Raw genomic sequence first — 22,799 nt, 5'->3', positions numbered from 1 at the left:
TATTACTACATAGATAGGGAGGTTCAAACTATTCACTTGCCCTCTGTAATCAGAGTAGGCATTATTATGGAGTTAGAAGTGTATGTCCTTTGGAAAGAGGCTTATTTTTTAAATCTGAATCTCTCAATCACAATTGTGTCATGTTGGACAGGAAATGTAACTCCCACATAGCTCAGTTTCTTCATCTGTAAAATAAAAATCCTAATATCTATCTCAGAATATTGTCAGAATAAATTGGACAAAATATTTAAAACACCTAATAAGTCTACAAACAGAAATTATTACAATGTTTGTTCCTTTGCTTTAAATTATTATATCCTTGCCCCTTCTCACATATAAGTTCTCAAGAGTACAAAGTTCAACTACCCCAGGTTGATCACCATTATCTATACTGTCTGAGCTCTATGACTTGGATTAAGATATTTCCTCACAGAGAACAGAGAGAAAACTCTTGCTTCTCCTTTAGGACCCAGCTTTGAAGTACTTATGTAGCATTTCCTCTCTTTACTCTCTTTACTCTTTAAAAACTGAATTAACCACTTTCTCCTTTGTCCTCCATAACCATTTTGAGCACTTATCACATTATCATTTATACTATAACTATGCTTATACATTTCTGTCTCCTTCAGCATATCAAATCACTAGAAGAAAAACAGTTATAGAAAAGAACCAGGGAACACATATCCTTATGAAAATAAAGTGAAAAACAGTTATAGAAAAGAACCAGTGAAACACATATCCTTATGAAAATAGAGAGTCATGTCTGACTCTTTGTAACCTCATGGACTGTAGCCTGCCAGGCTTGTCTTCCATGGAAGACAAGAATACTGGAGAATTCTCCAAACAAGAATACTGGAGTTTGAGCATTAACTATAATTTTGTTTTTCTGCCCTCCCTTAACATCTTCCAATAAAGAGTTATTATTATTTTGTATTGTTATCAATATGGGGCATACAAGCTTTTAGCACTGTGCCTAGTACACAGAGAATGTTCAATAAAGTAAATTATTATTTAGAGGTCAGTCAGTAGAAGCTGTGAAAAGCAACATAGCTTAATTCTTAGGAGATGAGATTCTGGAGCTCTCAAGATTTGAATTTTAGTTCCTCTACTCTCTGGGAAAGTGTAAAATGTACCTCTTTGTAAAATGGAATAATAATACAATCTATACCACTGGGTTATGTGATACCACTGGGTTATGTGGGAAATATAATGAGTGATAAGTCCAATAACTGCAAAAGCATTAGAAGAATACTTGGAGCATAATAAACACACATTGGATAAAGAATGCCTGAGTTAAGCTACCGGAATCAATGAGGATTATACCTTCTCCTATCTGGATGAAACTCTGGCAGTTACGTGACCTTGCTAAATCATTTTATTTTTTTTCATTTACAATATGGGGACACTATGCCATCATTTAACCTGGAGTATTAATTGAGACCTGTCATTGTGAAATGCCAGGCTGGATGAAGCACAAGCTGGAATCAGGATTGCCAGGAGAAATATCAATAACCATATGCAGATAATACCACTATTATGGCAGAAAGCGAAGAAGTCTCATGATCAAAGTGAAAGAGGAGGGTGAAAAAACTGGCTTAAAATGCAACATTCAAGAAAACTAAGATCATGGAATCTGGTCCAATCACTTCATGGTAAATAGATGGGGAAACAATGGGAACAGTGACAGACTTTATCTTCTTCGGCTAAAAAATCACTGCAGATGGTGACTACAGCCATGAAATTAAAAGACACTTGCTCCTTGGAAGAAAAGCTTTACAAACCTAGACAGTATATTAAAAAACAGAGACATTATTTTGCTGACAAAGTTCTGTCTAGTCAAAGCTATGGTTTTTCCAGTAGTCATGTATGGATGTGAGAGTTGGACCATAAAGAAAGCTGAGCATCAAAGAATTGATGCTTTTGAATTGTGGTGTTGGTGAGGACTCCTGAGTCCCTTGGACTGCTAGGAAATCAAACCAGTCAATCCTAAAGGAAATCAGTCCTGAATAGTCATTGGAAGGACTGATGCTGAAGCTGAAGCTCCAATACTTTGGCCTCCTTATGAGAAGAACTGATTCAATGGAAAACACTCTGATGCTGAGAAAGATTGAAGGCAGGAGAAGGGGACAACAGAGGATGAGATGGTCGGATGGCATCACTGACTTGATGGACATGAGTTTGAGTAAGCTCCAGCAGTTGGTGATGGACAGGGAGGCCTGGCAGTGCTGCTGTCCATGGGATCACAAAGAGTTGGACACCTCTGAGGGACTGAGCTGAACTAATTGAGACAATGCTTTTGTAGGGTCCAGGATCTCTGAATATATAATAATTACCATCTTTGCCATTTCTTAAAATAACATTCTTGACTGCTCTGTGTTCTTTATTTTTGCTGTTGAACTCTGGGAGAAAACACTTTACATGATTGTGTCTTATTTTCCAGCTATCAAAATATCACATAAATTGTAAGAAATAAGATCCCTTTTGGAAATATCTGTTAGTATCTGAAATTTAAGTACTGAAAGCGTATTTTCATAATTGACTCTGTTCAAAGTAATTTAAGTGAAGTACCTTAGGCTAAATAAATTTCCAGAAGAGGTATTATTTTTCTCTTCATTAGTTGCCTGCAAATAGGCAATGTATGTATAATCCTTAAGTAAATCAACACCTCAGCACTTTAAAGGCAGGTATAAAATAGCAAGGAGGGAGTTGTTCTTTCAATTATCTGTGGTTAATGTCTAGGAAAGAAATCACAAATAAAAATAGAAATAATTTTGACTTATAAAAACTGAATTATTAAATTAATCTGTATTCCGCCTCAAGGTGCAGACCGCCGGCTACGTGGGCTTCAGTTTCTTGTCCACCGGGGCCATGGCAGCGGCCGACATCATCATGGGTGGGGTGGCCCGTGGGCGGCCCTACCTCTAGGATTATTTTACAAATGCAAACAGAGAATTGAGAAAAGATGCTCAGCAAGATTACCACCTAGAATATGCCATGGAAAATAGTACACACACAGTAATTGAATTTGCCAGAGAACTGCATACGTGTGACATAAATGACAAGAGTATAATGGAGAACACGGTAAGGGTGATCTGGGCCTACCACCATGAAGATGTGGGAGAAGCAGGTCCTAAGTACCATGAATCCAATCATGGTACCAAGAGTCTGCAGTTACTGAATCCTGAGAAAACCAGTATGTTGTCTACAGCCGTACCATACTTTGACCTGGTCAATCAAGACGTTCCCATCCCAAACAAAGGTACAACATACTGGTGCCAACTGTTTAAGATTCCTAGGCTCCAGGAAAAGCATCATGTCATAAAGGTTGAGCCCGTGATTCAGAAAGGCCATGAGAGTCTGGTCCATCACATGCTGCTCTATCAGTGCAGCAGCAACTTCAGTGACAGTGTCCCGGACGACGGGCACGAGTGTTACCACCCTAACATGCCCGATGCCTTCCTCACCTGTGAGACCGTCATTTTCCCCCTGGGCCATTGGTGGAGAGGCTTTTTCCTATCCACCTCATGTTGGATTGTCCCTTGGCACTCCGTTAGATCCTCATTATGTGCTCCTGGAAGTCCATTATGACAATCCAACATATAAGGAAGGCTTAATAGATAATTCTGGATTGAGATTATTTTATACGGCAGATATAAGGAAATACGATGCTGGGGTGATTGAGGCTGGCCTCTGGGTAAGCCTCTTTCACACCATCCCTCCGGGCCTGCCCGACTTCCGGTCTGAGGGTCATTGCACCCTGGAATGCCTGGAAGAGGCTTTGGAAGCTGAAAAGCCAAGTGGCATCCATGTTTTTGCTGTTCTGCTCCACGCTCACCTGGCAGGCAGAGGCATCAGGCTGTGTCATTTTCACAAAGGGGAGGAAATGAGATTACTTGCTTATGATGACAATTTTGATTTCAATTTCCAGGAGTTTCAGTACCTAAAAGAAGAACAAACAATCTTACCAGGAGATAATCTAATTACTGAGTGTCGGTACAACACAAAAGATAGAGCCCGGATGACTTGGGGAGGATTAAGCACCGGGAATGAAATGTGTCTCTCATACATTCTTTATTACCCAAGAATTAATCTTACTCGATGTGCAAGTATCCCAGACATCATGGAGCAACTTCAGTTCATTGGTGTTAAGGAGATCTACAGGCCAGTCACGACCTGGGCTTTCATTATCAAAAGCCCTAAGCAGTATAAAAACCTTTCTTTCATGGACGCAATGAACAAGTTTAAATGGACTAAAAAGGAAGGTCTTGCTTTCAATAAGCTTGTCCTTAGCCTGCCGGTCAACGTGAGATGCTCCAAGACAGACAATGCAGAGTGGTCGATTCAAGGCATGACAGCATTACCTCCAGATATAGAAAGACCATATCAAGCAGAGCCCTTGGTGTATGGAGCTTCTTCCAGTTCTCTTCATGGAAATGTCTGTCTCGAGCTGCTCCTAAGCTGCTCCTGGGCAGCTCACTCAGCACCAGGAGCTTGTGGCCCTAATTCTGTCCTGCTCGGTGATCATGGTTTTCCGTGATCTGAGCCTGACATTTCACGTGCAGGTTTAGGACATTTATGGGGTGTGAAGGATGAGGGTGAAGACCTTGGAGACTTCCTTTCACAGGTTCCCTTCCTCCTGTCCCCTCTTCCTTCCCAGGCTTCCTGAAAGATGTCCATCAGGTTCTCATCTTTTCCTCAGAAATATCTGATAACATGTATGAATCGTTCAGTAAAGCCAAATTGACCCTACATAACCTCTTAAACAGAGAAGGCAATGGCACCCCACTCCACTACTCTTGCCTGGAAAATCCCATGGATGAAGAAGCCTGGAAGGTGCAGTCCATGGGGTCGCTGAGGGTCGGACACGACTGAGCGACTTCACTTTCACTTTTCACTTTCATGCATTGGAGAAGGAAATGGCAACCCACTCCAATGTTCTTGCCTGGAGAATCCCAGGGACGGGGAAGCCTGGTGGGCTGCCGTCTATGGGGTCGCACGGAGTCGGACACGACTGAAGTGACTTAGCATAGCATAGCAATGATGGCTGACAACCCACTCCTTTACTCTTGCCTGGAAAATCCCTTGGACAGAGAGGCTGGGTAGACTACCGTCCGTGGGGTCGCAAAGAGTCGGACATGACTGAGTGGCCTCACTTTCTTTCACTTTTTCAATGGTACCAGTTATACAGGGTTCATTTTCCAATCAGTATTCACAGAACCCAAGATAGCAATGTTTACAAATCCACCATTTACTGCAGGAAAATACAATATAGCAACAGCATTAATCACAATGTGAATCACAACCAAGGGCTGCCTCATAGCAAGGAGTCTGAACTGATCTGGTGTGATTTCCCTATTCCCTTATCTCTGTAAAGTCTGTACCATATACTCTTCTTTCTCAAATCAGTAATCACTGATGTGGCTATGGAACATTTTGGAACCAAGACAGGGTTGCTGTACCCTGCTAGGCATCATATTTTCATGTAACCAGCTCCAAAGACAAACCTCACTGGGAGTCTTACAAAGACCAGGTGAAATGAGCAAATTGTACCATCATCAATAACCAGTGCTGATAAATTGGTGCAAATTGCCTCAAATTCTTTAAGAATATGGTGGTTATAAATCAACATTAGTAACCAGTCTGTTCGAGCCAAAGTGTAACACTTCAGTATAATAAATCTCATGAAAATCAATTGTAAGATAGCCAAAAAAATTCAGTAGACAAATGAGCTGTATAATATATACATATTTGGGAAAGGATAAGCACACAACAAAACATATTCAAATTTTAAAAAGTTAAACAAATAAACACAATTCAATTTTTCTCTTTTCATGTTTTTATCAGCTTTCAAAAATACAGTTTACAAATATTAATATGATTAGCAAAAATTAAGCTTGACAGGTGCTCTCATACCCTGCTGATGGGTCGATAAATTGATACAAGTAAATTGGCCTGAATTTATGAATCATACCAGCTGTGTGGCTCAAATATTGGTCTAAAATGGAAATCAGGAATTCAATCTATCTTGTTCTTCTGCTTTCAAGCCCTTATACTTTTTGAACTTGTCAGACATAGTTTTAAAATATCAAGTTATAGTTCCTTTCTTTCCTTTAAGCAGAGTGAATATGAGAGATAGATACATTGTAGAGTTTTCTCTCATGTAAGATATCACTGGTGCTAAATTTTTACCCCTTTAGTGCTTGTTCATATATATTAAACAAATAACATATCAATAGCTCCTAAAACATCCAATTATTTTTTACTTTATATTTAAGCTTAGTACCTATCTGAGAGGATATTAGGTAGGTGCAAAAGTAATTGCAGGTTTTGCATTGTTGAAATTTGTCTTTAATCTTGGAATCCAATCTCAAATGTGATTATGCTATACATCATTTTATTTTTTGCTATATATAATTTTAATGCACATTTCTCACTTTATATTTTTTATTTGATTTTTTTTGTGTGTGTGTAAATCATGGAAATGATGTCAGACAAAAAGCAAATTCAAGCAATTTTCTTACTTGTGTTTAAAATGAGTTGTAAAGCACTGGATATAATTTTCTACATCAATAATGGCCCAGAAACTTCTAAGGAACATACAATGCAGTGGTGGTTCAAGAAGTTTTGCAAAGGAGATGACAGTCTTGAAGTTAAGGAGTGTAGTGCCTGGCCATTGGAAGTTAACAATGACCAATTGAGAGCGATCATCAAAGCTAATCCTTTTATAAGAGAAGTTGCCAAAGAACTCAACATTGACCATTCTATGGTTGTTTGGCATTTGAAGCAAATTGGAAAGGTGAAAAAGCTCAAAAATGGGTGTCTCATGAACTGACCAAAGATTTTTAAAACATGTCGATTTGAAGTGTCAGCTTCTCTTATTGTACACAACAACAATGACTCATTTCTCGATCAGATTGTGATGTGCGATGAAAAGTGGGTTTTATAAGACAACCAGTGATGAACAGCTCAGTGGTTGGACTGAGAAATTCCAAAGCACTTCCCAAAGCCAAATAAAATAAAAAGGTCATGGTCACTGTTTGGTTGTCTGCTGCCCAGCTGATCCACTACAGCTTTCTGAATCCTCGTGAAACCATTACATCTGAGAAATATGGTCAACAAATTGATGAGATACACTGAAAACTGAAATGCCTGCACTTAGCATTGGTCAACAGAAAGGGCCCAATTCTTCTCCACCACACCTGACTGCACGTTGCACAACCAGTGCTTCAGAAGTTGAACGAATTGGGCTATGAAATTTTGTCTCATCCACCATCAGTTCAGTTCAGTTCAGTCTCTCAGTTGTGTCCAACTCTTTGGGATCCCATGGACTGCAACATGTCAGGCCTCCCTGTCCATCACCAACTCCTGGAGTTCACCCAAACTCATGTCCATTGAGTCAGTGATGCCATCCAACCATCTCATCCTCTGTCATACCCTTCTCCTGCCTTCAATCTTTCCCAGCATCAGTGTCTTTTCAAATGAGTCAGCTCTTCGCATCAGGTGGCCAAAGGATTGGAGTTTCAGCTTCAACATCAGTCCTTCCAATGAACACCCAGGACTGATCTTCCTTTAGGATGGACTGGTTGGATCTCCTTGCAGTCCAGGGGACTCTTGAGTCTTCTCCAACATCACAGTTGCTTTTAAGCATCTTGACAACTATTTGCAGGGAAAACTCTTCCACAACCAGCCAGAGGTAGAAAATGCTTTTCAAGAGTTTATCAAATCCCAAAGTATAAATTTTTATGCTACAGAAATAAACTTATTTCTTATTGGCAAAAAATGTGTTGATTGTTATGGTTCCTACTTTAATTATTAAAGGTGTGTTTGAGCCTAGTTATAATGATTTAAAATTCACGGTCCAAAATCACAATTACACTTGCAACAGCCTAATATTATTTGTACTGCACGTCAAGAGATTCATATTCTAATTCTCTTTTTGTCCCAAACTTGCTGTATATTATGACAAAATTGCTCTTCAATTCACTTCAATAGTTAATTCAAAATTCTCTCACAATTCCCACACTTTGATTCTTCCTCCTTCTTCCTCCCTTTTTCACTCCTCAGCCTCTCCATATCCTACCCCTGCTTCCCTGAGAAGACAAAAGTCATTGCAACAAAAAACACCCCATTTTTCTCAGTCCACAGCCATGTACATCTCTACAGTCCTTCTCTGCTATGGCAAGTAAGCTCCCAGGCAGGCCCTCCAGCCTTCTGGAAGATTTTTAGTCACTGAGTCTTCCTGCTTTCTCATATAATTTTCTAATTTCTGATTTAAGTCTTATCTTTATTTTATTATTTACATAGCATAAAAATTAAACAGAAGTTTCTACACTGTACTTTTCTCTCCAAATAATACATTATACTTCTTACCCTTTGATAGTAAACTTTTTGACAAATTACTCTAATTTATTATATATTGTTTAAGAAAAAAAATGTTCAAAGACTTGTGTCAAATCACAGCAAGAAAAACTTTATTTGGAGGGTGGGGGTATCACTATCATAACAGATATAGGGAATACTATGATGAAGTTTTGCAGTGTGGGTGATAGATTGGATTTAACTCCAAATATAGCACATGCAAGTGGGACTTTACAGCCAAAGAACAGGGTTGTGGTCCATAGATGTACAATAAGGGAAAACACCAGGGGCATGGGGAATTCTGGCGAAGCCCATCTAATAGATGTCTTGCTAAAGATGGACCAGAGTGATCAGATATCCCCTGGGGGATTGTGCAAAATAAGAAATCTGATCGGATATCAGTGTGATCAGATATTGAAGAGGGAGTCCGAGTGGGGGTGGAGGATTCTTACTAAAGTGACTTAGCCAGACTCTTGCCAAAGTTGAATTATATAAAAAGTCTACAGATAGGCCTAGGAGAAGGTTCAGGAGCCTGAGTACGGTTTGGTCAAGCAAAAAATTTTGTCACTATCTCCTTAAGATCTCCTCACAAGGACTCCCCTAATAACTTAAACTTCAGTTTGGTCCAATAATTTACAGACATAACTTGTTCTAATGACAAAAATCTCCCACATGTATGCAAACTAATGGACATTTTCACTTCTCATCTTCTTCATTTTATTTTCTGCTTCTTAAAAATCTTTGCTCCTTTGGTCTTTTCTGGATTTTCTTCTATCCAGGTTTTCTTTTTACATTTTATAATGCTATTTTTATTCTTCTATTTTTATCCAACCTATTAGTATTACAGCTATCCAAAGCCCAATTTGATACCATTTTCTCTTGTTATGTTTCATTCTCTATGACTACAATTACATTCTATATGCCAATGTATATCATACATTTATATATCTAGAGTATCTCTCTTCTACATAATAATACACTATATCATAATACTATGTACATAATAATCATCATATCAGAGTTTTATAGTATCTTTGATATCTGGTTACTTTTAAGAGTGTCAGTCTTGAATGTCAGACCAACAGAAGTCATGGAATTCAGTATAAAAAGCTTTGCAAAGGTATCAAAGAACAGGTATCCCCGCCTACCCTGTCTCAAACTAAATATATGACTTTACACAAGTAATTCAATTTCTACTGACCTTATCTATATGCAAATGCAGAAACTGCATTATTAAATAATCTTTAAGGTCCTCCAACTCTAAAGTTTTATTATTCAATTTCAGCTTGGCTATCTCAATGATCTTGATACTGGTATCGATAAGTAACAAGTCACCTTTTCATTGTACTGCTATAAGGCATGGCAATTATATAGATAACAGAAAATGCATTTAAGGTCATAAAACAGTTTAAAATAGCCTTTATTCTCCTATAAGTATACTTAGACATGAACTTGTAAATAAGCAATTATTGAAGGAAAGAAAAAAGGAAGAAATATACTCTTAAAAAAAAAAGAAAGGAATACATGAAGGAAGAAATCTTAAAAGAAAAAGTCAATGAATTAGGATAAAAAACTCAAAATATTAAATACACACAAAATATAACCAAATATACTAGAAAACAAAAATACAGAACTAAGACTCATGAAGTAGAGAGATGAAAACAAATACTAGGCACAAAGTAGGTGGATAGGAAAATTGCCCAGGAATGAACTAGCTTTGTAGAGAAAGGTTCTTCTCTTATGCATGCCTATACCAGAAGTAAGGGCTGTCCATCTTTAAAGGACAAATAATGGTAAAGTTTCTTAATTCACAATGTCCTCTAAGATAATTTTGCCACAATACAAATCTATTGGTTAATATAATTTATGAGAAAAGAAAACTCCTTGAAACAGAAATTTCCTAGTCATAGTCCCATGCTCTGTATTTTGTTCTCTAGGCCCTGATATATAGATCTTTTTAATACCAAACTCCAATTAAAATTAGGCATATAACTGCTTCTATGCAAAAGATAAAAGATATTAAAATATAAAACTACAAAATTTATAATTTAAACACTAAATGATTGTATAAATGAATGATTTTAATAAATTAGGCAGCACAATTTTTATAAAATTTAATAATGAAGATACAGAACACAAAATTGACATAAGTAGACAGAGAGACCAAAGAAGAATCTAGTTCAAAATGTTCATTCGTTCATCATTTATAGTTGTATTGAATGAATAAATGTGTTAGTCACTAATTTTTTTAAAATATGGTTATATAATTTTGCTGAAAACTAGTGTTTAGTAGGGAACACACATGTGAAACAATTAATTACATTGAAATGAATATAAATAAGAAAAATAATAAGTATATAATATTTTAAAGTGATTTAATAAAGGAGATGAGACTTTGAGAATCATTTTCCTAAATCACTTGAATAATATACATGAAAGAGATTATGGGATTAGAGTGCACATTTTAGGCCACAAAACAAGACTCAATAAGTTTAAAAAACAGAAATCATGAAGCATTTTTTTCTAACTAGGCAGTAAGAGATCAGAAATAAGCTACAAGAAAAAAGATGCTAAAAACTCAAGCACATGGAGGGTAAAAATTACGCTACTAAATAAGCAAGGGACGAGTGAAGAATCCTAAGAGGAAATTTTTAATTATCTGGAGATAAATGAAAATGAAACACAGCAATTCAAAATCTATAGCATTGTGCAAATGCAGCTCCAAAGATGAAGATTATGGTGATAAAAGTCTTCCTTAATGAACCAGAAAAAAATATCTCAAGCAGCATAACCTTACATCTAAGGAAACTAGAACAAGAAGAACAAACAAATCCCAGAGTTAGTTGAAGGAAAGATACGATAAAGATTGGAGCAGAAATAAATGAAATAGAGACTAATAAAATAGAAAAGATCAAGGAGTCTAAGGTCTCATTCTCTGAAAAGATAAAATTGATAAACCTTTGGCCTGATTCATCATAAATTAAAGAGAGATTTTAGATTCATCATAAACAAAAGAGAGATTTCAAATAATCAATATCAGAAATAGAAGGAGAAGTAACAACTGATCCACAGAAATACATTATAAGGGATTATTACAAATAACTGTCAGTTCAGTTCAGTCGCTCAGTCGTGTCTGACTCTCTGCGACCCCATGGACTGCAGCACGCCAGGCCTCCCTGTCCATCACTAACTCCTGGAGTTCACTCAAACTCATGTCCATTGAGTTGGTGATGCCATCCAACCATCTCATCCTCTGTCGTCCCCTTCTCCCGCCTTCAATCTTTCCCAGCATCAGGGTCTTATCAAATGAATCAGTTCTTCACATCAGGTGGCCAACATATTGGAGTTTCAGCAAATAACTATACACCAATAAAATGGAAAACCACGGAAATGTTCCTAGAAATACACAACCTTCCAAAACTGAATCAAGAAGAAATATAAAATATTACCAAATTGATTACCAGTAATGCAGTTGAGTCAGTAATAAAAAGAACTCCCAAGAAACAAAATTCCAGGATCAGACAGCTTGACAGTACGATTATACCAAACATTTAAAGAAGAGCTAGTACCTATTCTCAAAGTCTCCCCAAACGTTTAAAAGGAGCGAAGAATTTCAAACTCATTCTAAGAGACTAGTATTACCCTGACATCAAAAACAAAGACACTAAAAAAAGGAAAGAAAAACAAGAAAATTATTCAATATTTCTGGTGAACATAGATGTAAACATCTTCAATTAGTAAACTGAATTAAATAATGCTTTAAAATTATCATTTTATGATAATTTTAAATGGTCAAAAAGATTAAATCCAAGAGTGCAGCATAGTTCAATATCCACAATTCATTAACTTGATGTACTGTATTAAAAATGAAGGATAAAAATCACACTGTCATCTCAATAGATGCAGAAAAAATATTCAACAAATTCAAACATTGATTTAGCATATTTTTACATGAACATTCATTTCTAACTTCTTTTTTTTTTCTAATTTTATTTTATTTTTAAACTTTACATAATTGTATTAGTTTTGCCAAATATCAAAATGAATCCGCCACAGGTATACATGTGTTCCCCATCCCGAACCCTCCTCCCTCCTCCCTCCCCATACCATCCCTCTGGGCCGTCCCAGTGCACCAGCCCCAAGCATCCAGCATCGTACATCGAACTTGGACTGGCAACACGTTTCCTACATGATATTTTACATGTTTCATTGCCATAACTTCTTGTTTGGTCGAGAGGTCTAGGCACAGAGAAAGATGTGGGGATCATCAAATTGCTGATGGATATGATGGCACAGGAAAATAAGCAAAGTAGGAGTGATTTCTAAAATATAAGAATTTCTACATCAGGAAAGATTTTAGACAATAAAAACAATAAAGGACTCAATTTGCAAATCAACTTCTCTCCAGGAAAGAGAAAAAACCACTCATATGAGCATTTTAATATTTAGCCAATCTAAATTTATATTACACTTCCAAGTGGTTTCTTTTTCATGCTTCTATTAAAGATATAACTTGCTTTTGTGTAGTTTTAGTTACTCAGAAAAACTTCATTTAATTTCTGTCACCATGGAGTAAATTTAGAGTCACATTAGCATCAGACTATTCAACGAAAAATACTAGTATTCATTTCTCATAGCTAAAACGAACTTTCAACAACTGTTGGCATTAAAGAAAAGTTATCTTCAACATTTATTCATCTTTAAGACTTCTTCCCAATCACTTTTGAAGATAAGCCTGCTGTGAATAGCCTCCCATTAATGACTCCTTCTAGAATATCAAAATATACTTCTTTATAGATGTTTTTGCTTCAGATATGCACATTGAATGAAAATTGGCTTTGGATTGTACTTCAGAAGATTAAATACATCATATAAATGTAAGTATTAAGCTTTAGAAATAAATGCATAGCTAAATTCTGAGTTTACAGTGAATACACCTGGGTTTATAAAGAGAATTTTAATGCAAAATTGTGAATTATAATAAAATTTTTAGACATTAGTCCCAAAACATGTAAAACAAAAATGTACTAATTCAAATGAAATACAATTAATTTCCCGTAACAGATTATTGCAAAAGAGATAATAAAGGATTATGTTGTGGGATGGTTAACTTTATGTGTCAAGTTGACTAGGCCAGAGGGTGCTCAGATATTTGGTTAAACATTATTCTGAGTGTGTCTCTAAGTGTGTTTCCAAAAGAAATTATACTTAAATCAGTAGCCTGAAGAAAGCAGATTACCATATCCATTGAGGCTGGGCATAACCAATCCACTGGATGTTGAATAGAGAAAAAAAGTTGAGTAAAGGAGAATTAACTCTCTCAGCCTGATTATCTTCAAGCTCAAGCTGGGACTTTTGTCTTCTCCTGCCTTCACACTCAGACTGAAGCTTAAATTTTAAATGGACTAATCTATTTTTACATTAAAAATATAGCAGGGGGAAAATAAAAAGTATTTACACATTGTCTCCAACATCTTGGGATGAATAGTGTTAGTTTTATTGTATTTCTGGTCTGCTTTATCAATTGGAATATTCTATAATACATAAGTGCATGTTATCTACAAGAAAAATTTTGACACTGGAGATACTCAGAGGCATTCTGCAGAACCATTTTGCTAAAGAGATAGTAAAGATTACAAGGAATTTGAAATATATGTATATATATGAGAGATGATTATTTTGTATCGATTTGCCTTTGCTAAGGGAAGCCCAGAGAGCTGAGATGCCCATCTTCTCCTGCCCTTAGACACTGATGGCACTCACTCAGATAGGGTCTTAGGCCACCAGTGCTTCAATTCAGAGTCTTTTGGACTCTGACTGAATTAAAACATCAGACTTCCTGATTCTCCAGTCTACATTTGGCAGATCATGGTACTTCTCATTTTCCATAATCCAATGAACCAATGACTATAAACATCACTTACATATATCTGGATATTACCTATTGTTTCCTATACATAATAAAATCTAGAAGTTTCCACAAATACTACTGGAACTATCAAAAAATCCAGCAAATAGTAACAGGATACAAAGTAAAAATAGAAAAGTTAGTTCTATTTTTTTTTATTTTTAAACTTTACATAATTGTATTAGTTTTGCCAAATATCAAAATGAATCTGCCACAGGTATTTCTATACACTAACATTAACTATCTGAACATGAAATTAAGAAACCAATTCTATGTATAATAGCATCAAAAATAATGAGCTCAGGAGATGAAAGATTTGTACAGTGAAGACCACAAAACATTGCTGAAAAAGGAAATATATACATAAAAGGAAATACATTCTATATTCATAGATTGGAAAATTCAATATTTGTTAAGATGTCAATATTACTCAAAGTGATCTACATATTTAATGTAATCACTATCAATATTCCAAATAAGCTTTTTTTCCCCAAAAAGTAGAAATACCATTCTAAAATTCATATAGAAACTCAAGGGATATTGAAGAGTCAAAATAATTTTGAAAACAAAATCAAAGCTGGAGGCCTCATACTTCCTGATTTCAAACTGTGTTATAAAACTATAATACTCAAAACAGTATGGTACAAACATAAAGACAGACATATAAACCAATGGAATAGAATACTTAGAAATAAATGCTTAGAAGTAACTTCGAATTTCAATGAATGACAAAATCATTCAATGGGGAAAAAGACAGTCAACAATTCAACAAATGGTAGTGAAAAAACTAGGTATCCATATGCCAAAGAATGAAGTTGGACCTTACCTAACACTATGTATGCAAAAATTAACTTAAAGTGGATTAAATACTTAAATGTAAGATATAAAACTGTTAAACTTTTATAAGAAAACATTGGGCAAAATTTTCATTACATTGGATTTGGGAGTGATTTCTTAATTGTAACACCAAAGACTGAGACAACAAAAGAAAAAGTAGAAAAACCAGGCTTCATGGAAAATAAAAAATAAAAATAATGTGCATCAAAAGATACTATTAACAAAATAAATATGAATGGGAGATAATATTTGCAAATCATATATCAAATTATGGACATAACTCAGAATATATAAGAGAACTTCTAACTCTCAACAATAAAAAGACAAACAACTGATTCAAAAAATGTATAAAGAATATAATAAATATATCTCCAAAGCTTTTTAGATGGCCAATAGACACATGAAAAGATATTCAAAATCCTCAATCATCAGGAAAACAGAAGTCAAAGCTGAAATGATATTACCTTAGATGCATTAGGATGATTATTATCAAAAAAACAAACAAAAAAAAGTAAGTGTTAGAAAGATATAGAGAAATTGGAACCATTTTCCAGTGTTGGTGGGGATGTGAAATAGTATAGCTGTAGTGGAAAACTGTATGAAGTTTCCTCAAAAACATTAAAAATAGAATCATCACATGATTCAATATTTGCACTTCTGGGTATATACCCCAAAAATTAAAAACAGGATCTAGAATAGATATATGCACATTTCATTTTTATAGCAACATTATCAACAAAAGTGAAAACATGGAATCAAGCCAAATTCCTAAGAACTGTACAAAAAAGAACTTCACGACCCAGATAATCACGATGGTGTGATCACTCACTTAGAGCCAGATATCCTGGAATGTGAAGTCAAGTGGGCCTTAGAAAGCATCACTACGAACAAAGCTAGTAGAGGTGATGGAATTCCAGTTGAGCTATTTCAAATCCTGAAAGATGATTCTGTGAAAATGCTGCACTCAATATGCCAGCAAATTTGGAAAACTCTGCAGTGGCCACAGGACTGGAAAAGGTCAGTTTTCATTCCAATCCCAAAGAAAGGGAATGCCAAAGAATGCTTAAACTACTGCAAAATTGCACTCATCTCACACGCTAGTAAAGTAATGCTCAAAATTCTCCAAGCCAGGCTTCCGCAATATGTGAACTGTGAACTTCCAGATGTACAAGCTGGTTTTAGAAAAGGCAGAGGAACCAGAGACCAAGTTGCCAACATCTGCTGGATCACTGAAAAAGCAAGAGAGTTCCAGAAAAACATCTATTTCTGCTTTATTGACTATGCCAAAGCCTTTGACTGTGTGGATCACAATAAACTGTGGGAAATTCTGAAAGAGATGGGAATACCAGACCACCTGACCTGCCTCTTGAGAAATCTGTATGCAGGTCAGGAAGCAACAGTTGGAACTGGACATGGAACAACAGACTGGTTCCAAATAGGAAAAGGAGTACATCAAGGCTGTATATTGTCACCCTGCTTATTTAACTTCTGTGCAGAGTACATCATGAGAAATGCTGGGCTGGAAGAAGCACAAGCTGGAATGAAGATTGCCAAGAGAAATATCAATAACCTCAGATATGCAGATGATACCACCCTTATGGCAGAGAGTGAAGAGGAACTCAAAAGCCTCTTGATGAAGGTGAAAGAGGAGAGTGAAAAAGTTGGCTTAAAGCTCAACATTCAGAAAAAGAAGATCATGGCCTCTGGTCCTATCACTTCATGGGAAATAGATGGGGAAACAGTGGAAACAGTGTCAGACTTTATTTTTTGGGCTCCAAAATCACTGCAGATGGTGACTGTAGCCATGAAATTAAAAGACACTTACTCCTTGGAAGAAAAGTTATGACCAACCTAGACAGCATATTGAAAAGCAGAGACGTTACTTTGCCAACAAAGGTCCATCTAGTCAAGGCTATGGTTTTTCCAGTGGTCATGTATGGATGTGAGAGTTGGACTGTGAAGAAAGCTGAGCACAGAAGAATTAATGCTTTTGAACTGTGGTGTTGGAGAAGACTCTTGAGAGTCCCTTGGACTGCAAGGAGATCCAACCAGTCCATCCTGAAGGAGATCAGCCCTGGGATTTCTTTGGAAGGAATGATGCTAAAGCTGAAACTCCAGTACTTGGGCCACCTCGTGCGAAGAGTTGACTCATTGGAAAAGACTCTGATGCTGGGAGGGATTGGGGGCAGGAGGAAAAGGGGACGACAGAGGATGAGATGGCTGGATGGCATCACTGACTTGATGGACGTGAGTCTGAGTGAACTCCAGGAGTTGGTGACGGACGGGGGGGCCCTCGTGCTGTGATTCATGGGGTCGCAAAGAGTCGGACACAACTAAGCAACTGAACTGACTGACTGACTGAAACACGTCTGTGTGTGTGTGTGTGTGTTTAGACATATATACTGGAATAATGTTTAGCATTAAAATGGAGTGAAATTCTAATATATGCCTCAACATGGATGAAACTTGAGGACATTATATTAAGTAAAATAATAGAAAAAGACAAATATTGTATGACTCCACTTATCTGAGGTATTTAGAGTAGTCAAAATCATAGGGACAAAAATGGAATGCTTGTTGCCAGGAACTAAGGGAGTGGGGTGTTGTAGGAGTATAGTCTTTCAGTTTTGTAAGATGAGAGTTCCATTAGATGCCTTATGGTGATGGCTGCACAATATCAATGTGCCTAATATCACTGAACTGAACATATAAAAATGGCAAAAACTGGGAATTGTATGTCACATGCATATTACCATAATTGAAAAAAATTTTTAAAGACATTTTTAAAAGACTTACTGTCAATAGAGTGGAAGCACTCTGACTAGAAATGTAATCTGACTTAGAGTATAGAAAAATAATTATTTTGGTGCTTCTGGAACTTATATATATATATATATATATATATGCAGTAAACTGTAAATTTCTAATTGTGGGGTAAGTTTAAGACCTATTTTTCCCAGAGTCCTGGTTTATGCTTGGTTATCCTTGTATCAAGCATAAACAGTAATCAAATCTCTTTAAAAATTATTTAATGACATGTTGACACTAAGTAATGGACTTTGGGGATCATTTAGAATGTGAAAAAAGAGCAAAGTTTTGCCTTTTAATGTATCATATTATTTACATTGGAACAAGCTGTGTGCAGATTTTGTTATTCCTTTCAACTACAAAAGAACTTCCACAGTTCTGTTTCTCTGAAGTACATATATTTTAAACATCATATTACTTATAACTTTAAACCAAAGAAACTAACTTGTATTTCACAGAGAAAACTAGGATAGGGTGATGTTGATAATCGTTCATGATCATACAGCAGTTTTACAGCAAATTTGCAGAGCTAATGAAAACATAACACAGCTGTCTACAGCCATACACATCATTTATACAGTTCTCAAAGGGGCACAAATGAATGTTCAGGACAGACCTAGTCTTTCTGAAGCATATAAAAATAAAAGGTAAAAGTATAAACAATTAAATTAGGCTTAGTAATCAATGTTGTAATATTCTCCTATGTAGAAATGCTCTAGATATCTAATGAGTATCCATTAATTCAACCTACTATCAGTCCAAACATGCAAGTTACCTAAAGTTTTTCTTTTTTCTTAGCTTCTTATATATTATAAAATACAATTATTATTTTAATAGTTTGTCAGGATAATGATTCAATTTGGATTAAAAATTTATATTTTCATAATCATGCTGCTGCTACTGCTAAGTCGCTTCAGTCGTGTCCAACTCTGTGCGACCCCACAGACGGCAGCCCACGAGGCTCCCCCATCCCTGGGATTCTCCAGGCAAGAACACTGGAGTGGGTTGCCATTTCCTTCTCCAATGCAGGAAAGTGAAAAGTGAAAGTGAAGTCGCTCAGTCGTGTCCGACTCTTTGCGACCCCATGGACTGAAGCCTACCAGGCTCCTCCATCCATGGGATTTTCCAGGCAAGAGTGCTGGAGTGGGGTGCCATTGCCTTTTCCATTCATAATCATAAGTAGAGGCAATTCTAGGCTATTCAATCAGTAAATCTGTGTAAGTTTAGGGATAAATACCCAATAGAAGGAAAATGTATGTGTATATTATACTTAACACTGATAAATCAGAAAAAGACATAGTGGTTTTCATTAAGCCAAAAATATTAAACTAATCTTGAAACCAAATATATCCCAGCTCCCTCACCACCCCTCAAGTACAAAGGCCCCTCCACATCTTCTCCAACTTCTAGAGAGGCTAAAGTCTCCCATACCTCCCTCTGATTCATAAAGGAGCAGGCTGAAGCAGCTAATGATTAGGACAATAGAGTCACAGACAGTGTCTGATGCACATTCCTGAGTTGTTTTACATACACTGTAATTGCTACCAGAGGGGAAAAGCTGACTGTATGATGCAGCCATGGCATAAACTGCTCATTTTTGAACAATACTGAGTCTGTGGCAAGCACAGTTCCAAGAACTGGCCTCAAGAGAATGGGATTAACACTATTGCTTATAATAATCTGTGTCTTTGTGGGCATAAAAATATGTATAGCTTGTTCTGCCTGTATATGTAAATGAGCAACTACAACTGTCAGCAAACAGATGCTACAGATCCATGTCAATACTTCCACTCTAAGAATGTGGTGCCCTGCAAGTTAGCATGAAGTTACAGAAAATGGACACTTGCCCATGATTCCTTAGAAATGGAATTATGTTCTGACAAGTGGGGATTTGTAACAGTTTTTGACAGGCAAGAGCTCTGGGCAGGAAATAACTCTCAGCAGGAGTCCCCTTCGCCTTGTTACAAACTTTAAAATCAGACACCCCCATGTTCAACTCTGCTCTGGCCCTAGTACATCTTTCAAACCTTTTGGTCACATGATATCTTGCCTAATTTGTTCATTCATTCCATAGATCCAAGAAGTAGAAATGAAGAATAAGCAATTAATAGATGACCAGATCTCTTTCCAAATAAACTGTGTAAACAAGATAATATCTAAAGAAAAATCACAAGAGGTCAACAAGCCTGCAGGCAGGGTAGGGGACAGTGATGACTCTGACACCTATCTCAATGATTAACTGAGATTACTTCCCTTTCCCCCTTTAAAAAACTTTCATGGCCAATCAGAATATTCAGAGATGGTTTTGGTGGGACACTAAGTCTAACATCTCAGATTCCTGGTATTCTGGTTAACAGCAACTTTCGTTGTCTCTCTCACTTGATTATTGATTTTTTGATCAGTGAGCAGCTAAACTTGATTAGGTAGCAATCTTATCTATCGGAGATTTACCTTAATTATGTGAACTTGAATTCTTAAAAATTTCCAAATTGGTTTCTTAAAGAATATTTTTAAAATCTCAGAATTGAAAGTCTCAGAAGCTCAGTTTTATTTTCTACTGTTGGGGAGTCTGTCATTTCCTCGGTCCTGTCATGTCACAACAAAAATTTGAAGTGACGGATGGACCAGTGTTCCAGCCCTTGGACAGACCAGTATTACAGCTTTCGGATGGACCAGTGTTTTATTTAGAAAGTAAAGGAAAATACATCTTCAAGGCATGATGGCATGCCGACCCAAAAGATGCAAAGAGAAGAGAGGCCCCCAGCCCAATTTTGGCTCTTTTTATATGCTTTTTCTCCTCCCCCTGGACCTGCCCTATGTAAATTGGGCTAGGCAGGAGTGTTGTTTGTTTCACCTGAGGTCCTCACTCTGGTCCTTGGACCTCCCTTTGTTCTATTTTTTCCGTCTTTTCCCTTTCTTGTCTTTTAGCCACTGCCATTCTGGACTCCTTTTTCCTATTCTAACTACCTAACACTACTAAAGAAATTGAGAATATTGTATTTATTGAAGGTCTACTTATATATCTGTAATCAGGATATAGGTTTTTTTTTTATTTAAATATGAGATTCTATAATCTAATTTGTATTACATCTGGCGGGAGGAAATACTACACACTTAATGAGTGGTAAAGACTTCTCTGAATTATAGACACATAAATGTACACACACACATATATCAAAGCTTATAAATTCAGTTCTAAAATCCTGTCCCTGGGTCAGAAGTAAACACAGATATATAAAACTCACAGGTCTGTATCAAAGATCTGTTATCTTCTCAGTGGGGACACATTCTTAATTGATTTGAGCTCAAAACAGAAAGAAAAAGAGAGAGAAGAAGCTAGTTTACCTGTGGTCTCTTACCCAATAAAGCTAAGAGTTCTATAAGCCATTAATCTGTTTATAGAAATAACCAAATTGTTAGACCATAAAACCAAATTCCCAATAGGGGATAACTTATATTGGCTATTAACAAGCCAAAAATTAAACTCAAAGCAGCAGAAACCAGTACTAAAATCAAGCCAGTACTCAAAAATTATCAAAATGATATTCTTGCTCCGCTACATATAAAGTAAAGCACAAGATCAGGTGTTGAACTTCTCCTCTGGGCCCAGGTTACCAATCAGAAAGAAGCAAACAAATAAACAAACAAACAAAAAAACAGGCATTGTTACCTAGGTGGAGTGGAAGGGGCTTTAAAAATGAGACATGCGATGAAAACTGTAAAAGAAAATAACATTTTCTTAATTGGACAATTAAGAAAATCATTTTATTCAGGCTATTTGAATAGGGAGCAAGCTCATTTCTGCAGACAAATGTCTTAAAGAAAAGCAAGTAAGCCTTAGGTTTTATAGAGGCAGTTAAACAAGGGACTCATTAGCAACGGTGAACAATGACTATCTTAGCCAAGAGGAAAGGTGGTCCCTGTGCTTTACTGTTTCCAGCAATGAAGTGATCAGGAATTTGGCAGCCATCTGTTTTCCAGATATACAGGGATAAGGCAAAGTTCAACATTGTTAAGAGTATGCATTTTGCTCTATCCTTACTCCTTGCCAAGAAAATCTCAGGGCAGTGATCAAGGTGATCTTAAAGTTCCTTTCAGCAGAACTAAACTTCAGACAGGTTTATTTCCAGACAGGCCCTCATCTGCCTTTTCCTAGAGCATTTACTTTAAATATTTATAACTGCACAGTCTTCTTCTGCCTTGCTGTAATGCATGTAAATCTTCTTAGAAGCCTCTTGACCATTTTAGGACCTAGGGAATGTCTTTCTCAAAAACCTGAGAATCATCTCTTTGAAATGTGAACATCAAAACAGATTGTGCCTCAGTCTCCCTCCCAGTCCCTGAGGGAAGAGAGGAGCCAGTGGGAACCCTGACCTAATCACAGAGAGAAACATTTTCAAAATCTTGAGTGCTGCTGCTGCTAAGTCCCTTCAGTCGTGTCTGACTCTATGCGACCCCATAGATGGCAGCCCACTAGGCTCCTCCGTCCCTGGGATTCTCCAGGCACGAACACTGGAGTGGGTTGCCATTTCCTTACTCTCAAATAATAGTCCATTAATTTCAGTTCAGTTCAGTCACTCAGTCGTGTCCGACTCTTTGCGACCCCATGAATTGCAGCATGCCAGGCCTCCCTGTCCATCACCAACTTCCAGAGTTCACCCAAACTCATGTCCATTGAGTTTGTGATGCCATCCAACAAAGTCCCCTTCTCCTCCTGCCCTCTATCTTTCCCAGCATCAGGGTCTTTTCAAAAGAGTCAGCTCTTCGCATCAGGTGGCCGAAGTATTGGAGTTTTAGCTTCAACATCAGTGCTTCCAATGAACACCCAGGACTGATCTCCTTTAGGATGGACTGGTTGGATCTCCTTGCTGTCCAAGGGACTCTCAAG

General features: G+C 36.8%; 1 protein-coding gene across 1 annotated transcript; it reads left to right on the top strand.

Annotated features, from left to right (window-relative positions):
- Window positions 1-2,808: 2,808 nt before the first annotated feature.
- LOC785161 (DBH-like monooxygenase protein 1) lies at window positions 2,809-7,735 on the top strand (the record flags this gene model as incomplete). The annotated part of the gene is given in 2 exon segments (XM_059879226.1): window positions 2,809-3,483; window positions 3,485-7,735. Coding segments are annotated over 2 exon segments (1,728 nt in total), but the record flags the coding sequence as incomplete, so codon positions are not given.
- Between the last annotated feature and the right edge of the window lie 15,064 nt (window positions 7,736-22,799).

Source organism: Bos taurus, chromosome 21 (assembly GCF_002263795.3).
Source record: "Bos taurus isolate L1 Dominette 01449 registration number 42190680 breed Hereford chromosome 21, ARS-UCD2.0, whole genome shotgun sequence".
In the NCBI taxonomy this organism is placed as follows: domain Eukaryota; kingdom Metazoa; phylum Chordata; class Mammalia; order Artiodactyla; family Bovidae; genus Bos; species Bos taurus.
This window is presented reverse-complemented; position numbering and strand designations above follow the sequence as displayed.